This window comes from Alnus glutinosa, chromosome 3 (genome assembly GCF_958979055.1).
Source record: "Alnus glutinosa chromosome 3, dhAlnGlut1.1, whole genome shotgun sequence".
Classification (NCBI taxonomy): Eukaryota; Viridiplantae; Streptophyta; class Magnoliopsida; order Fagales; family Betulaceae; genus Alnus; species Alnus glutinosa.
This window is the reverse complement of record NC_084888.1, coordinates 37,217,750-37,237,521: the sequence shown is the minus strand read 5'-3', so window position 1 is coordinate 37,237,521 and position 19,772 is coordinate 37,217,750. Positions and strand designations below refer to the sequence as shown.

At 34.9% G+C, this 19,772-nt stretch overlaps 3 protein-coding genes and 1 long non-coding RNA gene across 6 annotated transcripts; 2 read left to right on the top strand and 2 right to left on the bottom strand.

The window, feature by feature from the left end:
• On the top strand, positions 1–1,174 carry LOC133863757 (abscisic acid receptor PYL4-like). The gene has a single exon (XM_062299836.1). It carries the CDS (start codon positions 200–202, stop codon positions 791–793), a length of 594 nt encoding a protein of 197 aa, XP_062155820.1. The 5' UTR covers positions 1–199; the 3' UTR covers positions 794–1,174.
• Positions 1,175–6,540: 5,366 nt separating this feature from the next.
• LOC133864161 (protein trichome birefringence-like 33) lies at positions 6,541–11,584 on the bottom strand. Its single transcript, XM_062300412.1, has 6 exons — positions 11,330–11,584; positions 10,980–11,193; positions 8,628–8,799; positions 8,332–8,531; positions 7,842–8,000; positions 6,541–7,112 (listed from the first exon to the last, which is right to left on the bottom strand). The coding sequence occupies exons 1-6, from the start codon at positions 11,505–11,507 to the stop codon at positions 6,773–6,775; spliced, it is 1,263 nt and encodes a 420-aa protein (XP_062156396.1). The 5' UTR covers positions 11,508–11,584; the 3' UTR covers positions 6,541–6,772.
• A 1,418-nt stretch (positions 11,585–13,002) lies between these two features.
• LOC133862829 (uncharacterized) lies at positions 13,003–16,115 on the top strand. Of its 2 annotated transcripts, none has more exons than XR_009899318.1 (2): positions 13,003–13,448; positions 15,215–16,115. It is a non-coding gene; the product is annotated as an uncharacterized LOC133862829 (long non-coding RNA). The 2 variants fall into 2 exon arrangements; XR_009899317.1 differs by having other exon boundaries at positions 13,582–16,115.
• Positions 13,783–19,467, bottom strand: LOC133862827 (uncharacterized). Of its 2 annotated transcripts, XM_062298705.1 has the most exons (11): positions 19,168–19,449; positions 18,310–18,352; positions 17,893–17,946; positions 17,334–17,397; positions 16,574–16,630; positions 16,282–16,388; positions 16,141–16,179; positions 14,727–14,815; positions 14,545–14,623; positions 14,314–14,361; positions 13,783–14,160 (listed from the first exon to the last, which is right to left on the bottom strand). In XM_062298705.1, the coding sequence occupies exons 1-11, from the start codon at positions 19,353–19,355 to the stop codon at positions 14,080–14,082; spliced, it is 849 nt and encodes a 282-aa protein (XP_062154689.1). In that variant the 5' UTR covers positions 19,356–19,449; the 3' UTR covers positions 13,783–14,079. The 2 variants fall into 2 exon arrangements, with proteins under 2 accessions (XP_062154689.1, XP_062154690.1); XM_062298706.1 differs by lacking the exons at positions 13,783–14,160; positions 14,314–14,361; positions 14,545–14,623; positions 14,727–14,815 and adding an exon at positions 15,725–16,000 and having other exon boundaries at positions 19,168–19,467.
• Between the last annotated feature and the right edge of the window lie 305 nt (positions 19,468–19,772).

Here is a 19,772-nt window from a genome sequence, read left to right as displayed (position 1 = left end):
CTCGCAACAAGTCTAAAGGATCCTCTCTCTCTCTCTCTCTCTCTCTCTCTCTCTGAGAGGATCAGAAAGAGCAAAACTAATGCAAGTGGGCAACAGGAAATAGCCCAAACTCTCTCTTTCTTTTCACAAAGCATATTATATATACTGTCAATATGTATTGGAGACGGCCCTAACTTTCCCAAGAAAACAAAGATCGAGAATGCCTTCATCGCTCCAACTCCGAAGAACCAACCCCGCCACCGTCAACCGCCCCAAACACTCCCAAACTACGAACCACCCGGTCGTCCCCGTACCCGACGCGGTGGCTCGCTACCACACCCACACGGTCGCGCCCAAGCAGTGCTGCTCGGCCGTCGTGCAGAACATCGACGCGCCCGTCTCGACTGTCTGGTCCGTGGTGCGCCGCTTCGACAACCCGCAGGCCTACAAGCACTTCCTCAAGAGCTGCCAAGTCATCGATGGCGACGGGAACGTGGGTACGCTCCGGGAGGTCCACGTGGTGTCCGGGCTCCCCGCCGAGTCGAGCACCGAGCGCCTCGAGATCCTCGACGACGATCGCCACGTAATCAGCTTCAGCGTTGTCGGTGGGGACCACCGCCTCCGCAATTACAGGTCCGTCACCACCCTCCACGCCGCCTCGTCCGGCGGAACCGGTACGGTCGTGGTAGAGTCCTACGTGGTCGACGTTCCTCCCGGTAACACCAAGGAAGAGACGTGCGTGTTTGTGGACACGATAGTACGTTGCAATTTACAGTCTTTGGCTCAGATCGCCGAGAACATGGCTAAAGAGTAACAAAGAAACGATATTGGTCGTGAATGATTCTTTTCTTCTTTCCGTTTCTGATATGGGTCCGATCGGCTGTCATGGCCGGATCATTGAGATCGATCCATATTATGGGAAATTAATTCGTAGAGTGTTGGGTTTTTCTGAAGGCTCTTTCAGAATCTCAGATCGATGGCAATGGTTGGAGGTGATAATAACCTTCTGTTCTGAAGACACTTGCTTGCTCGATCCAACGTTAGCTTATAGAATATCACAGGTGTATTTTTTTATGTTTTATGTATATTCACGTCTCTTAATTTCTTTGTGTGTGTGTGTTTTGGTCATTTTTGTGTATGTAATTTTGAAAGTGGTACGTACTATATATATATATATATATATACTCATTGTGAATTCTCCCCGCCCAGTTTGCTTTCATGTCTTCCCATTCTTGTCTTCATGTACCGATCAGTGAACCCTAGTAATTGGCATGGCAGAAGATAATATTTCTTAGAGATCGAACAAAATCAGCAAAACGGTAATTTTAAATCAGATGTGGCCCCCTTTTAATTTGTCAGCAATTAGACCATATATATGGGATGCGTTTAACATCCGCCTATCTAATTAATTTGATAGGCTAAATCGTCCTACATTAGTAGTTTCTTACTTATCTTTTAAGATTATTGTTAGATTTAAATATCAGAATGAATTATTATTAAATTTTAATTCAATTATAATTTTAAAATTACGTCAGCTTCAAAAATAGAGGCTTTTAATTTATTCTACTTTTATCTCGTCTTATTATTAAGGTTGATGTGCTAATTAATCAACTTTCAAATTTTTTGTTTTATTAATCGGACCTGATTTAATAGTTAATTGACCTGTAAAATAAAGATGAAATAAAAGTATGAGTTCTAAATTTACACAATTGGATATATATATATATATATATATATATATATATATATATATACGGACAGTAAGATTAAGATCTACTATTTTCGGTACAATCTATTTAACAATATTTGATGATGTCCTATATATCATCATCCATAATTAATATCAGGAGATCGATCCTGTTATTTATTGAAGAATATAGATTTTCAGAAATTTATTATAAAAAAAAATGCTACATATATATGCTTAGATAATTTAAGTGATCGAGAGAGTTAATATAATCTAAATCCATTAATCTTATACGTGATTGCCGGGTGAAAGACCTCGTCACCTCGTACGAGTTAAAGTTGACCAAATGCTTTTTTTTCTTTTTTCAACACACAGTAAAAAAAAAATAAAAATTATGGTGATTATGATAAATCTCCATTTTATTGTCGTTTCAGTGCATCAAATAATTAAATTTTTTATTGCGCAGATGCTTTATTAGGTACTAGTGCATGACAGTCGGGACGATTTGTATTAATTTTTGTAAGTTTCCTTGAAACTTCTAATCTATGTTAAAAAAAAAAAAAAAAAAAAAAAAAACACTTCAACCTCATTTAATAATAATATATAAATAAAAAGAAAGCTAGGCCTGGGAATTTTTTTAAAGTTTGAATTGGCAAATATTAAAAAATACAAATTTTCTGCATTGAAAAAATCAACAGCTGCACTGCAACTCAACTTGGCTTTAATAACTCAACTTGGTGTGGAAACAAATGCAACTTGGCTTTTATATTCCATATATCTCTTTGTATTTTATGTACGTGTTGGAGTTGCAAGTTGGTTTGCAAGTGGGCAAGGAGGCTTTTAATGTCCTCCTTCCCGTCTTTTGCATGAGAATGAAATCAAAAACCCACCCATATGTTTCCTTGTGTCCCACGACTGATTTAACTGGACATCACCTTCTTCCACACTACTTTCTTAAGCCACTACTTTTTCTTTTTTCTTTTTTAATTTTTTTTTTTCCAAAATATTCGCAAACCCAAACGGATACTAAATGCATTACACAATAATTTTTCTTATACTATTTAAATATACTTTAAATTAAATGTTAAGAAAAATAGAGAGGATAGAGAAATTATTTAAATAGTTTTTCAAATAAATGTTAGAGAAATGAGAGAGGAAAGATAAAGTTTTTTTTTTTAAAAAAAAAAATTTATGTTAGGGGAACCACTTTTGTTTCCCTATATTTAAAATACAATTTTTGGTTCTCTTGATGTTTCCTTAGTTTATGGAATAACAAGGGAATCTGATTCAATAGATTTTTTAGGAGTTTTTCCTACATATATTGAAAATAATGAGATTTAGAGAAATTGCTTTTAGTACTCTAAAATGGACATGAATTCCATGTAATTAAGGATTCTTGTTATTATTTATGCTCCCTTAATCTCTTAGAGCAAGGGTATCAAAGAGGGAAATGTCAAATACCATCTTTTTATTCTCCCAAAATTGATGCGACTTTTAAAATCTTCATTGGATTAAAATCTAATAATGATTTATCATCTCAAATCAAATGATGATTTTAAAAATCATATTAACTTTAAGAAAATAAAAAGATAGTCATAACATTACTCATGGTAGACGAGACTTTCTCATCCAAGTAGGAGAACTCTGTTAGAGCAAGGGGTTCATCTCTCAAAGCTTTCTGTTATTATCCTTATCTTTCTTTGTTGGGCGGAGAATGACAACATAGAGATCTTCAGTAATTTTATTATTTGAATTAATGCTAGTAATTTGAACAGTACTAAATGTGGGGGAATCTCTCTAGAACCCATCTATACGGGCAAGTTCTGGACAGACCCCAAGTTCAAACAAATAAGTCTCATCTCTCACTTTCACTGGAAAATTGCTAGAATTTGGGTCCCAATGACAAAGAGATCCAAATCCCTCTAAAACCAAGTCAATCACGGATCGGGATCTCACGCAGAGATTACCAAGAAATTTCTTGCAACTGTGAGAGATTTCTTATGGCTTCACGACTTGAAAACTAGTGGCAAAGCTCTTGCCCTTTTCCTTTTTTCCTTTTTTATTTTTTTTTATTTAAAAAAATTATTATTATTATTATTATTTTGAAAAAAGAAACCAAGAGTGAGAACGAGGGAACAATTTAAGCTTCACATGCATGAGTGTCACCTATTCTAGGTAGTGACCTAAATGTCTAGAAAACTTAGTGACCCATTTGTTTGGGATGTATCAACTTATTTACAATGCTTAATTCAAACCTCAAGGACGAAGTAAGGATTTTTATATCTAGAGGGTTTGAAATAATTCTAAAATAAAATAAAATAAAAATATATAGTAATTTATTTATGATTAACTCTTTAGAGTAATTCTAATAGTACATTATGTACGTATTTATCAAGTGTCCATAAAAAAATGAGGTAACTTTTAAAATCACAATTTGATTAAAATCATCATTTGATCAATCACATGTCTAATGGTGATTTTAAATTAATGTCATCTCATTTTTTGATGGATACTTGAAAAACATTTAATGTACATGTAGAATTATTCAACTCTTTAAGTTCTTATAAAAAATTATGCTTTATGCATGTATATAGTACTAATTATGTTCAAAAATTATAATATAACTCCAAGCACATATAAAAATACATATTGTTAACTTTCCTGTAAACAACATTAAGGCATACTTTTATGGGATGTTTGGGAATAAGAATAATCTTGATACTTTTGCTATAGTATCAGGTTTTTCTTAAAAAAAAATCGGATCCTTGAATTAAATCCCAATGCTACTTGAATTCACCTGAACTAATTCGAATAAAATCCGAATTCCAACGCAAAACGGATGCATGATGTTGATGAGATAACCATACGGTCCGAATTACATGCCACGTGACGGACAATCAACAAAAGCAAGCAATTATCAATAAATGGCGTACAACATGTGTGAATATATTATATTATATTATATTATAATAAAAAATTAGAAAAATATAATATCTTATATTATATTCTACACAACTTTTCATACCATCAATTATTTGCTACCATAGTTTTCCGTGAAAAAATAATCTCATACAACTCTTACATAAACATGATTTCAAAAACAATTTAAATTCTACTAAACATCCAAACATCTTTTTTTCCCTTGAAATTTGCGCACCAAATAATATTTCACATGAGCATGTTCTTGCAATTCTTAACTTTTAAAATCACTATTGAATTTAGGATGAATCACTAATTGTATAACAGTCATATAGCAATCTATTAAATAACATTACTATTAATATTTTGGAGGCAAGGAATGATGCTAAGTAGGGATGGCAATTCATGTTTGCATACCAAGTTCGGGTCATGTCAAGGCATGAATATAAAGCTATAAAGGTTAACTATAGCCCTGTCCATATAATTACACGGTAACACGGGTCAAATCCCTCGATCCTAACCCATTAATTTCATGTCGAGTTCACGAGTCGTGTCAAAATTTGTCACTTTTATATTGTATTTCAAGTTTAAGTTTTGTCGAAGTATAAATATAAAACTATATATAAATTAACCCTAACCCAATCCATTTGATAAAACTAATCAAATCCATTAATCATAACCTGTTAATTCCGTATCAAACATGTCGAATTTACGGGTGGCATGAAAAATTGCCAGGCATACTGCCAAGTGCAGATCGAAGACGCAGGATGTAATTGAACGGATGCTTGCGTTTGGGTGGAAGAACGAAGAATCTCATGTTGTTTGGAAGCTAACAAGTTAGCAACCATTTCAATGGGGCCCCCAATGAGCTTCTTTTGATGAATGTTTTTTCCCCAAGTGTAATGAGTTCACCAACCTACGACACGACATGGGCCTTCCTGATCAATAAAGCAGCAACCTTTTGAGGGGCCCAAAAGACTTTCTTTCCAGATGAATAGGTCTACTTTGTTTTGATATAGAGGAATTCCCTATACTTTTGACCATATAATAACAGATAAAACTTAAATTTTTAATTTTGATAATTAAATTATTTGATTTTTTACCATTTAACAAATGTGTTACTTTGCAATATTTTCTATTAATCTTCTAACAAAAGTCCTGTCCGCTGTCGTCTTTTTCATGTAAGTCCAACAAAAAATAGTCACATATATCAAGAAATATATACACACAAAAAAAATAAAATTAAAACAAAAACTAAAAATAAAGAACGGTTAGGATGAATCTCCACCCGAGCAAAGGTTGGCGGTGGGTGGAGATCAATCCCTATCGCCCTTTTGTGGGGGTGGAGGGGGATAGCTAGGTAGAGCCTTGTGAGGTCCATAGCTCCCCCACAATGGATGCTTAATTTCCCTTAGCATTATTAGAATTATTATGGGATAATTCTAATAATTCTAATAATAGCTCCCCCACAAAGGATTATTTATCACAAGATCAAAACTCGTGTATGGGATAATTTCCCTTAGCATTATTAGAACCATAATGCCAACATGTCATGAACTTGACCACTGCAATCTTTTTTGGATTTTTGTTTTTCAATAAACAATTATTTTGGCCTTTTTTTTTGGGGGGGGGGGGTACCTTACTACTTCACTCCCCCAATGGACCCGATTCATCATTCTAACTTTTTATGTAACTTCATCCTAATTCCTATGTTTAAGTTAGGATTGGTCCTTAACTTTAACACTTAACCCAATTAAGAAAAGCCTTTGTTTAGATTAGTTGAAATACTGTGAATCACAAAAGCATTTATTGCTTACAAACATTTCCAAAAGGTGCTTTCTCTTATCCAAGATTTTTCAAATCATACATTTTCTTTTTTTTACTAGAAACAAGGAAATTTTGTTCTTAATTAGAATTGAGGTATTTTAAAAACTTTAAGGATTAAATTGAAACAATTAATCGTAATTTCAATCCTCAAACCATATTTTGTCATTTTGATTTTTTTTTCTTTCTAATTACAAAAAAATCAATCGTATTTTCGTTGTTTTCTTTGTTTTTTCCTTTGCAACAATCATTGTTATTTTACACAGTACTGTTCTTTTCTTTCGCTCTCTCTAACCCTTCTCTTAAGTATCAGCTTCAAAACACCATCCGAAAGAATGAGGATTTCTCAAATTCTGACTGCCATTAAGGATAGAATAGCTTGGCAAAGAGAAGCTCATTCCAGGTATCTTGAAGGCCAGGCAAACACCAATGCACACAATCCGCATAGCTAACAGGGTTTGCCTTCTGTTCAGGAGTTAATGGACTCCACTGTTGCTTGTATATCGAAGTATGCGCGTCTTTCCGATAACCTGAGAGTTGGGTGATGTTGAGAAATGTAATGGGAAACTTCGATTCACTGAATACGTCTCCGATGACTTGCATTACACTTTTTCGACAATCTGAACCCCAATAATTTGGATCGTCGATCAAACTTGTCTCATTGTAACAGTTGAGACCCGGTTCACCACCCCAATCTATGCTTCTGCCAAAGTTCAAATGTTAGTGTCACCTTATTGTCAAATCATCTGTTAATCTAAAAGTTTAAATAAATAAAAATAATAATAAATTTAATAATTTAATTAATATTTTAACACTCAATCTTTCATGTTCAAGGGCGGAATTACAGCATGCATAAGGTGAGTAGCCCCCAAAATTTTAAAAACCCCTTCAAAATTAAAGATTTTTTTTTTTTGGTTTATGGAATAAACTCTTTAAAATTATGTTTTTACTCCCCAAAAAGTTTTTGTTTTAGATTTACCCCCTTGCTGATATTATGGTTCCACCCCTATGGTTAATCATTTAATTAAATTGGTTTTGAGGAAATGCAAACGAAAAGTACATGCTTAAAAGACAAATGTAAGCATGAGAAAACTTTGTCAATACCATATTGTCATATGCTTTATCCTTTTGGGTGCCAACCAACTTAAAATCTTAATTTTGAATCGTATGTTAGTAAAATAATAGTTAAATAATTAAATTCATTATTTTTTCACCTATTTACCTTGTCATGGTAACAAAATGTTGATCTAAGTCTACACATGAGCAAAATATTAAAATAGTAAATAAATTATTAAATTTCTAATCTTGAAATAAGCACTATTTCATCATACGTCATATTCAAATCCTCCCATCCTACCCCTAAAGGACTAAGTATGGGTGCAAAAGAGAGAGAGAGAGAGAGAGAGAGAGTTAAGATTTGAGAAGTTCTTACTTTCCATGAGAAGGCGACATGCTAGTGAAGAAGACCCTTGTCTTCTTGGGGTCCATGTTCTTCCTCACCCATCTCAACATACTTTTCATTGCCATTCGATAAGCATCCTCAGTTGACAGCTCCACAATGTCTTTCACTTCATCGTCAAAAGATCCTAGCCTGAAAAACTTAAGCCATTAGACAATTGCCGGGCAATCGGAAGGAATTATAAGAAAGTAAATAGAGACAGAACCAAGGACGAGAGCCCGAAGTAGTTACGGCTTTCCGAACAAGACTAAAAGAAAAATTTCAAAGCCGAGAAAAAAATACTACTTTTTGCACTCATTTATCACACTTATTTTATATCGATTGACGTAAAAGAATAATAATTTAAAACACGTTATATTAGCCGATATAAAATTAATGTGATAAATGAGTTCTGGCCATTGGCCAGTTTCGTCCCTGAAAAGTGAATGAATAATTTCTATTGGAGCAAGATCATAATTCATACAAGATCTTCATCTTCAAGCCGGTCATCCACCAAAGATAGGTATTGAATACCAATATATCAACACCTTTCCAACTTCGGCCATGCTTATTGATTGAACCTTTCCGAACAATCCTATCAGGTATCCTATGAACAACAGCATTATCCGAGTTTGATTCAAGAAGAAATGGCGCCCAGTAGAACTCGATTGTGGCATTGTATTCCTAAACATGGGGAAACAGAAGAAAAAGTTACAAACAATAACGTACGCAAAATTTGAACACTCGATCAGAAGTATATGTAAATTTAAGTTTAATTACCTTGACTGTGAAAACGGTGAGTGAATCGAAAGTTTCCATGGATTTGGCATCCTCAGGTATAATTGAATTGAGGAGACACACCATGGAAACATATTGACCCCGGTTCAAGGAATCTCCGACGAACATCATCCTCTTCCCTCGGAGTGTCTCAAGCATCAAGGTGGCATTAAAACTGTACATTATTAATTAATTTGAGATGTTAGGCATTGTATAAGAGTATACGTTCATAGTTTAAATTCTGTCTTCGTAATTCATCTCTTATTTGAATTAAATATTTCATATATATATTTTGTATTACTTATTAAGGAATAGTTTAAGACCACACATAAGAGAGAATGTTATAATATTAATTAAATGATTAAATTTATTATCATTTTTTATCAGTTCAAACTTTTGAAATAAGTGATAATTTACAAATATAACACAAAAAAAAAAAAAAAAAAAAAAAATTAAAAACAAGTTTCAAGTTCATATCAAACCTACAACTGTTACCATATTTAACTTTTAACTCAGGAACAACAATTTTCTAAGACAAGCTCAATCAGGACTAATATGTTGCACACAATACTTCATTGATTTTTTTTTTTTTTTTTTTTTTTTTTTTTTTTTTGTCACACACAAAGTGACAAAACTGTTGAACTTTTTCTTTTTTTTTTTTTTTAAAAAAAAAAATTATATATATTTTATTTATTTATTTCGGGTCCTTACAAAAACTATAGAATGAGAAACATAATCATTGAGCATATATGGTGGGCCGTGCCGACAAGCATAAACTGTCGGCTCAACTCTCAAACTGCTTTAAGGGCCCAAACTAAAAGTTTGTTTTTATTCGTAAGAATTTATTGAACATATTCTTTTGGTACAGGCTGAGAATGCATATTTTAAATTTTTAATTGGGTTTTTTTTTTTTTTAAAAAAAAAAAAACTTCAAATACCTTACGTTATAAAATTGAGTAATGATATATAATATTCTTTTTTCCTCCTTAAAATTGATGTGTTTCTTAAAATTATCATTGGATAAAAAATAGATCACTATTAAATTTTGATCTAATGGTAATTTTAAGAACCACATCAATTTTAGAAGGACAAAAAAAAAAAAAAAGGAAAGCTATGTATCATTACTCTATAAAATGAGTTTAAAAAATATCACTGCTCATAAAAAAAAAATAAAAAAAAAAATCTAACGAAGCTAATTGATGAAAAAATCCATTTAATTGTCGTAAAATCGAATATCCACCAGGCTAATTGAATGAAAACTTAGGCAAAAATATTACTCATATTCATCCAAGGAAAAAAAAGAAAAAAAAAGAAAAAAGAAAATCGTTAAAACTATTTCGTAAAAGGATTTTCGCCCAAACCGACAAACATATTTACGCGATTGCATTTGGGTCCCACTTCTGGTGCACCCGCCTGCACAGGCAGACACGTGGACATGATTAGTGCAGCTCACGTACACGGACAGGTGGGAGATGGGGACGTGCTTCCGTGAAAGTTATTACAGCTTGTTGACTTGTATTACCAAACATCACTTGACACGTCTTCGTGGTCATGACAGGCCGGCGATTTGATTCATCGGACGGTAGATATTGAATCCAATAAATTTGAATCCGTGGTCTCTCTCGGGTGAGTTGGAAATTAATTTGAATCCAATATATTCAATATATAGATTCATTTATAAATAAAACTGAAAAAAATAGAAAGTATTTTATTTATCAATAAACATTTATTTTCTACTGAAAAATAAAATCTTCGAATATTTTTTTAAAAATAATTTTTAGCAAATTTATCTTAAATATCGAGTAGAATTTCCCCTATTTCAGAACATCGGACTTTTCGTACACAAAGAAGTAGTCAAACGGTGTAAAATAAAGGAAAAAACAGAAAAACGCCATTACAGAAGAAAGTGGGGATCATTGCCTATCTGCCTGTTGATTTCCCTTCAAAGTTCAAAGAGCAGCAGCCATCAACCAATTCGCATTTCAGACATATCTTTTGTCTTCATGGTATATATTCGACTCTTCAAACCCACTCATCACACTCCTTTTATATCAACTAACATAAACCTTTTTTTAAGATATTTTTTTCCCTAAGGCATGTCACGTTAACTGAAATAAACGTAAAGATTAGCGTTAATTAACACGCTTTATCCAAGTTTTATTACACCTTGTTGAGTTGATGTAGCAAGATTAATTAACACGGCCACAATAATGAAATATTATTATAAGAGCATATATTAGTTAAATAGATGGATTGAAATAATTCTCTAAAAATTTAAACTTAATTTGTCCAAATTAAAGTGTTTTTTTTTTCTTCTATTTTGAGCTGGAAATATATGTATTTTGAGCTGGGTACCTGGGAAGAGAGCAATCATAAGGCTGCCATCTCCAATACTGATAATCCTTCTCCGGCCGTCCATGTTCCTGGCAGGTCAACTGCGGCTGAATGTACGGACAGTCTGATTCTTGGTAAAGCGGCCGAGTCTCGTCCCGAACCCAACTCCCGCTGAACACATCACACCCTTCATCGGTCTTCCCTATGGCGAACGGCAACTTCCCCCACTTCTTCCCTAACCCCAAAACACAGAAAAACCCGACTCGATCAGTGAACCACAACCTTCTAAAGAAAGAATATAATTAATTATCTTTCATGGTATATATATATATATATAAGTATTGGATGGGGTTGAATCAAGTACTACTCACCGGTTCTGGATAAGGGTTGGCTCAGCTCGGTGACGAGTTGGAGCGGTTGGCTGAACATGCAGATGAAGTCCTCGCCGTAGAGAATGGCGACGAAAAGTATGAAAGCCAGTAAGGTGAAAAGGTAGGGAGAGAGACGAGTTTTCCGGAGAAGAGAGGAGGAAGAGAGAGGTGGCTTCATTTGTTTGTATGGACGTGGATGAATTGAAAGTCTCTTTTGTTGGGAGTTTATGAGGCGATAGATTCAACATGTTGTGCGTGTTGAATAAATAGGAAGTATTTAGGTTGGAGAAATCAATATAATGATATGGTAGTTTACAAATGTAAAAGTTGATTATAACACTAAGTATATTTTATTCAATCTCAACCCTAAGTGGGAATGCATTATGGACTTATGGTTGCTATAAATATTCTATCCATTGGATTAAGTTTTATATCAAGCAAAATTGATAGTGTGACATTTTGTTTACAAATCCTAGCTTACATTATATGTGAGAATTATTTTCAACAGTAAATTCTCTTAAATATCATTAAACGACTCTTCTTTCTAACTAAAATAACATTTAACGTGGCGTATTTCCGTTTGGAAAGTAAAATCTACGAATGTTAGATTACACAACGTTTCTATAAAAGCTTAAATTTTGTTTAAGAATATAGAAAAACATAAGAAAAACTCTCTTTAGAGTATTCTTATTGATAAAATTGAATAACAGTATAACAATTCTGGCGGCCAAGTTATTCTTATAGTATTTAAATAGTACTAGATAGGGTTTTAATCCTAAAAGTAAAATTACAAAATTATCTTTTATTCAAAATTGTGCAACTTCACTCGAACCAATGTCACACGAGTGTCTCAAAATTGTAGCTCAAGACAACGTCGGGCGAAAGTCACGCAAAATTTTTGTTTTATGCGGAATCACAATCTTAATCAAGCCAAAGTCGCGCGAGTTTTTACCTCACAAAATTGCATATCCCCTCTCCAAAATCATTTCTCCTTCACCCAACGATCCACCGTTTATTAGAAGGGCGTGATGAGGAAGGGTAGTGGGTGCATGATGGTTTTGGGAGGTCATAATGTCGCTTGGCCTCGAAGGCAAGATTGTCTTAATTAGAGGAATAGCGAATCATAGCCATTAGCTTTTCAATACTAAAGTACAGTAGCTAAGTGGTTTGAATAAAAGGCCAAGAAGTATGATTTAAATATACGAGGGTTTTAGGTAAGGTGTGATTGGGCATTTGGTAACATTTCAGTTTCAGTTTGTTGGCACTCACCTGCTCCCTTACCCTCAATCCCTACCAAAAACAATTGAGATAGCAGCTGTAAGAAAGCTGATAGTCAGTAGTATAATAGCGATTGATCAACTAAATCGATTAAATTAATTTTAGTTTATCTAACTAATATTAAATTAGTGGGTCTCTTCTCTTCAGGTTTTTGCTTAAAGAGATGCCGACACGTACAATTAAGCTATTCTTAAAATTTCGGAACGAGTGGTCATACACGTCATTGCAATTCGGGCAGAGAATTTTAAGGAATTCGATTTCCTTATCTTGGAAGTTGGGGATAATCGTAGGCTTTTGGAATGAGAGGGGGTGGGAGAGGCACTCATCCATGTTAGATGTGTCTAATGTGTGTTACAAAAGCATGACACAAGTAATGACATCAGTCAGGTACAAAAATTTCTCAGAAATGCATGATTATAGACCCCTCATCTTATATGGGATAAGAAAAGGTCAGGAATAAAATCATGTAGCACGAGAATAGCTTCAGCAATACTAAAATATGACGCATTGATGCAGAAAAGAAGGATTTGATTGTGGATGCCTTTCAATATGAATCTGACGGGTGTTTATCACTGCAGCTAACTCAAGTTCTTCCCTGTCAGTTGCAAAAGCCACTTTCCCTGCTATCTAATCAATTCCACTGACTTATCTGTTTTACAATTTCATCAGATCTGGAGGAAGCTGCAATCTCCACCCAAACTTCGTTCCTCACAAGCCTTTTACCTTACCAACACTTTCTTTGCTACAACCTGCCATTGCCATGGCTGCTGGTGTCTCTCAAAACAGAGCAGAAAGAAAGCCACCCACATGGTGATTCCAGTAAGAGAATATTTTCAATCAGGTATTCCCTCATACAGTTTCAATACCTCTTTTTGATAAGCAATGTCCTTCAGCCGTTTATCTTGATAGGCCTAGAAGGTGTTAGATCATTTTATTAGGACTTAGGAGGCAACAAGATCATCTAATCCATGCAGATTATCCTCCAGCATCCATCCAAAGGGCGTATATTGGGTTAAGGGTTTTTTTTATGTTTTTTTTTCCTCCCCTCAACGGTAAGAATTAAACAGTTGTGTGAGCTTGATTCAGTATGTGACATCTAAAAGATTTTTATGTGAAGTTTCTTTCCACAAAAAGGCCGTGTATAACATCATAAAGAAAACACTACATTCAAACTGTTAAACAGAAAACAAATAGCACCACTTATTATATTCAGCTTTTAGGGATCAAAATAATTGACTGTCATTGATGAGAAACATCAGGGGGGAAAGGATACCAAAATCACCTGTACTACGGTGGTATGTCAAGCAATACTAGGATCTAAAAAACTACACTCCATCGAAGCCAGTGGCCTTTAGCCTGTAGGCAACTATCCAAGAACTGAACTATTTGCACCTGTGTTGAATGTTCATGGCAGAGCTGAAATGATACAAGATGAATTCTCCAGTAGAATCCTAAATGGAAAATGTATATGATCAGAAGTTGACAGGAGAATAGGAGCTCCGGTGACTTTGAGAAGGTCCCCTGAATTTCTGCATCAAAGATGTAAATGAACTCTGCAAAGAGGAAACAAGAGAATTCAGAGTTATTAATTAGCAAACATATATGGAGCTTAAGAACAAATCACATTTAATTCAAACTTGTTAATACGTGTGACACAACACAATATAAAGAAACAGAAACTGAAGCAAAGTAAGTGGAAGGAATACCTGTGTTCTGTGAGGTAAACCGGTCCAGAAGTCCAAGTTTGGGATAATCTAAACAAAGATGAGGAATAAAGTCAACCCAAATCCACAACAGTCATTGAAAGTATATGATGAGAAAATACAGAGTAACATATAAATAACACTTATTTATCATACAAATGCCAATGGACGAATTCATGCATAATATGAATTCACGTGGATAAAAAGAAGCCCCAGTCAGGTGAGAAAACATACTTCTATTCCACGAACTCCAAGGATGAAAGACCGATAAACTGAACCAGCCAGTAGATATCCTCCAAGAAGGCACAACATACTGAAAACCAGAGCAATCAAAATGATTCCTTAAAAGTTTCGGGCTCACCAAAGTGTCATTTTGTAACATTTAAATGTTTGAGAGAGCATATTAAAAAACGTACATGATTATGAAGGTGCCAACCCAACCCCACCCTTTACCATGAAATTGTACAATCTTGGCACAACCAGAAGGATGCCTCAGCACAGTAGCCTGTCAGACAAATATAATTATGAACCCGAATCACTATGAATCATGCAAGTACACTTGAGTAAACCAGTTTTGGATGCCGAGGAAACATTTACCAGTCAAAGAGCAATCACTTTGAGATCCATGGTTGCAATAAACTACATACTACAATAACTAGATCACTTGATTATCTAATGCCACCCCCCTTTCCCCTCTCCAACAGCACCACCAGTTATAATACTGTTTTCCTTCCATTTCACAATCATCATTCAGCCAAGACACAAGCACACATTTATTAGTCATCAATTTTTCTTTTAATGAATTTATTAGTCATCAAATATTGGGTTGAGCACATCTTCAGTTCTAAGTTCGTATATCATACTAATCTTATAGTTTTTCTTTCTTTTATTGTCTTTGGTCAAGAATTGGTTGGTTCAGTCCAGAAAATATGGTTGGCAACAGACTCACTGAAGCATTGAAGCCTAAAGGCACTTACAAAATCAGGTAGCAGTTTATTCAACATGAAGAAACCAGGTGGAACAGCCACCGAAATCTACCTGAAATACAACCTTATGAATCACACAAAGAATTTATTATTCATCTCCCAGAATTGGCATCAATTATGCCAGTAAGTCACCATTTAAACCGTTTGATTGCTGTTCAAGCTAAAGGCTCCTTGTAGCATAAAATAGTGAATGCAAGGAGATGTCACGACTACCATTGAAAATTCTTGCGGACCTAGAATCAAGTTAATTTTGCTAGTATTTAACAGCCACATTAAGCTCAAAAGTCAGTAGTCAGTACCATCACTGCTAGAAATATGGATCCAGCAAAAGAAGAAAACAGGAGGCCAAAGGGCTACAGATACAGCCAAGATTGTGGACAAAAAAAGCACCATATCCAAATGAATATATCAAAATCTCATTATGGAGTATACTAGGATATAGGAAGAGCCAACAACCTTCCAAATTATTTTAATTGGTTTCAATCACGCTACATTTGTCAAGGGTCCTATTGAAAATCATCAAATAACTGGAAATGAATCACCATCTCAAAGTGCAATTTTTATTTTATATGTAATTTATACACGCCCCAAATGGGTGTTGAACCCGTGACCTCACTCTTCACCCCATTCTTATGGGAGGAGTAGGTGCCATTTGAGACAGAAGTCGCAGAACTCATTGGCCATCTCAATGTGCAACATTGATTCTACACATGCACACACATATACAGAATGCGTGTGTTCCAGGAATTAGGTTATGTGGTTTTAAAAATCAATATTGTGAAATAACATAAAGCAATAAGAATGGAGGCAATAAAACAATTTTCTAGAGGTTCAAAGGACTCACATAATGACAGGTTCCTAATTTCTCAAGTGAATGTGGTCCCTGTAAAACAGAAAGATGAAAAGCAACATGAATATGATATGTAACAACCCCAGGAAAATCCAATCCATTGACTTCAGAAAGACTAAAGGAACAAGATCCCACCTGAACACCATTTAAATCACAAATAACAGACACAGAGAGTGAACAGTTGAGCTTTGGGCCAGTATGGGACATCTTGACAATGACACCAACATGGGGATTCTTTTTATCTGCCAAATGTTTAAACTGTTTACAATTCCAAGTTTAAGTCACAAACAAAAACATGCTATGAAATAATTTACACCTCAGAGTTGAGGACACTAGAGCAAGCAAAGGCTAACCAAGCAACATGAGCTAATAAGATGAGATTATTCTTCTACTTTTAATCTGAAGAGATGCCATTAAATAAGTTTACCAATGATTTCAATGTCTGTGCTAGAGGCACGACCAATGGTGGTGCACGCATGGTAACCTGCATTAAAGACATGATTCCATTAGAAGAAGAACTATCTCCCAATCCAACCCAAAAAAAAAAAACTTCATCTTCTAACAACAGAGGAGAAAGGCCCTTAATTGCTCATTGGTTTTGTAGAAAAAATAAATGAAATAAGAGCAGCTCAGGTGAAGGCGCCAAAATAAGTAATAATTCCTTAAGCACGTGTTTTGCAACTCGGGTAGAGATATCGTGATAAGTACTAATAACTCCTTACACTACATCTTTTCTAGAACCATTAAGACTAAACACTTTCCCAATGACTAACCGAAGCATGCCAAGCATTCAGACACAGAAACCAACCTTCCAGAAGAGGATTACTTAAATGCTTCACCAAGCAGGGATCTTACTGAGCTGGCCACTTTAAAATTCATACCATGCACACTATTCCTTACGATTCATTTTTTATATCAACAATGGATATCTTCCATCAAGATGGAAAGGATTAGGAGAAGGTTATTCTAATATAATCCAAACCCAATTATGGTGAACTGAAAGATTCAAAGAGCTAAACTTAAGTATCTGCGACAAGTTCTAGAATACCATTTCTGATATACCCCATACTTGCTTAAGCCATTGACTCCCATTCTCACACCTACTTCCATAACACGAACAACTCTCTCCATTTAATCAATTAAGTATATCATGACATGAAAAATGAGATGCCTCAGAGGACAATTACCTCCTATGTTGTTTGCCATGAGGGCACTACAATCCATGCCACAACGTGATGGACCCCCACAATCCTACAAATAAGGAGGTAATGTTGTAAAAATCCCTAGTAATTTGACTTTATACAAAATAAATAAATAAATAAATAAAAATAAAAACAACATCAAACGAGAACAAGAAAATGCAATTTGCATTCATCATATTTATTCCAAGAAATACTTTATTAAAGCTTCCTAGCATTGAGAACCCTCTAAGTGCTAAAAATTACATCTAAAACTATGCCTCAGAAATCCACTCCAAAGCTATTCTAGTTTCCGATCTAAGATTCTAAAATTTTGCCTCAGTTTCTTTTAGTTTGCATTATTTAAAAGTGATCAGTTTGTAGTGAGTAACCTAGCAGGAAAAGCTCCAATTAAACCTCAAAATATATAGAGGAAATATATAACCTTACCAAAGAAATAAAGACATTGTAAATGGGTCAGTCTAAGTCAATAAAAAAATTAGACTACATTCTTGCCTGATCTATCACTGCAAAGAAAATAACTTCGTAGGAATTGAGAAGTATTTACCCAGCAGTCAACGCACTTAGGTGGGTCATGATTGAAAATCATTCCATCGCAGAGCTGCTCCACATTACCACAAAAGAGAAACTAAATAGTGAGCCAACCTTAAGTGATAGATATCAAGCCTATAACTGCTTGTAAGAAATCATTATGATAATGCTAGTTTTGCAGAGTGGAATTGAATTTGCATCCAACAGTCCCACTGAAGTCCAATGCAGGGTTTATGCATCTAAACCCACAATTCAGTGAGCTTGTTGTTTGCAAGTCATTTCTTGTTGGCCCACACCATGAATTTCTATTTACACGATTGTGTACAAGCTGGAGACATGGATACTGTTAACAACTCAAGAAATTAGGACTCAAAAGGGTGACACCCAAGAGATGAAATGGCAAAGAAACAAAGTGTAACCTGATGGAGCCAACCTGAAACCAGACCATAGTCTCATTCACTGCCACTTTGTAAAACCTATATGAAACAACATTATAAGCGTAAATTACTTGTGTCATTATGAAACCATTTGGAAAGAGAAACTATAATACAGCCATTCATCAAATTCAATTGCAAACTAGATTCAAATACGAAAAAACATTGTGTTTTTTCTCCATTAGGAACTGACAATTTCTAACACGATCCACAAATCCAACACAAAATTAAAGGGTTATGATTGAGGGGTCCGAGTCGTATAACCCGTTTAATTAAATGGGTAGTGTTAAGGTTGACTTATATAGTTCTGTATCAATTCCAAATGTGAAGTAAGTCTTATATCTATGTTTCGATACGATTCAAACTTGACATTTGACATAACCCCTAACAGGGTATACTTTTATGCATAAAGGCCTAATGTTAAGTTGTTTAAAAAAAAAAATCTTTCTTGCACCATTAACATTCGAAACCCCATAGTTGCCCTCATTTCTCCGAACGTTGAGCTTACCATTTTAAACTAAGTAACACGTAATGACAACAAAATCTTCTCTATCATTGATTAGTCTAACTTTGCGTCCCATAAAACGCAGTTCTTGAGCATAAACAGGACAGAAATGCATCAATGTTTACATTTCAAAATCTAAAAGTCCTCCACAACTCCAAATAGTAAAATACCAACTATATTTCAAACCAAAACTAAAATCCCAGAAATTTCATTCCAAGAAAGTAATCAAATATGCCAATCTATTGGTACTCACAACATATTCACATAAAAAAGAAAAAGAAAAGCGAGCTATTCCCAGATCAAGGAAAAAAAGAACAAACCACAGAGAGAGAGAGAGAGAGAGAGTACGTACCCATCTTCGCTGAGAACCCCGTGAGGGAATTCAGGAGTAGGAGCGGCCAAGCTATAGTTGTAGAGCTTGTTGTTGTCGATAACACCGAGTTCGCAGACAGTAGAGACGGACACAACTCGGCCTGCAATCGTTGAGAGAACAATAGCAATAATAATAAGCCATCTCAGATAAACCAATCCAATTACCATTGTTCATCAACCCAGCTTAGTTTTCTGTGTATTTTATCTTTCTTTTTTTTATTATTAATATTTGAAAGCGATTCGAGATGAACAAATTGAACAATTGGACAAAGATTGCAGATGTAGTATGAACGCAAGGCTCAAGGGAAGGAATGTCCTGATCATCTGTCGGGCCGGGCCGAGCTTCAATATAATCTTAAGATGTAACCTATGGTCCGAGACCAGCCCAGCCCGGGGGTCTGTCCTGGATTTAAGCTCAAGGTCAAGCTCAAGCTCGGCACCAGAAACAAAGATCAGACATGGCCTGCCCACAGGGCCACAGGCCCCGTCAAAAGCTCGGCCCCCTAGAGCTTTTTTTTATTTTTTTCCTTTTCTACTCAATCCAAGGAAAAGAGCTATAAATGGGATTATATTCCGCTCTTAATG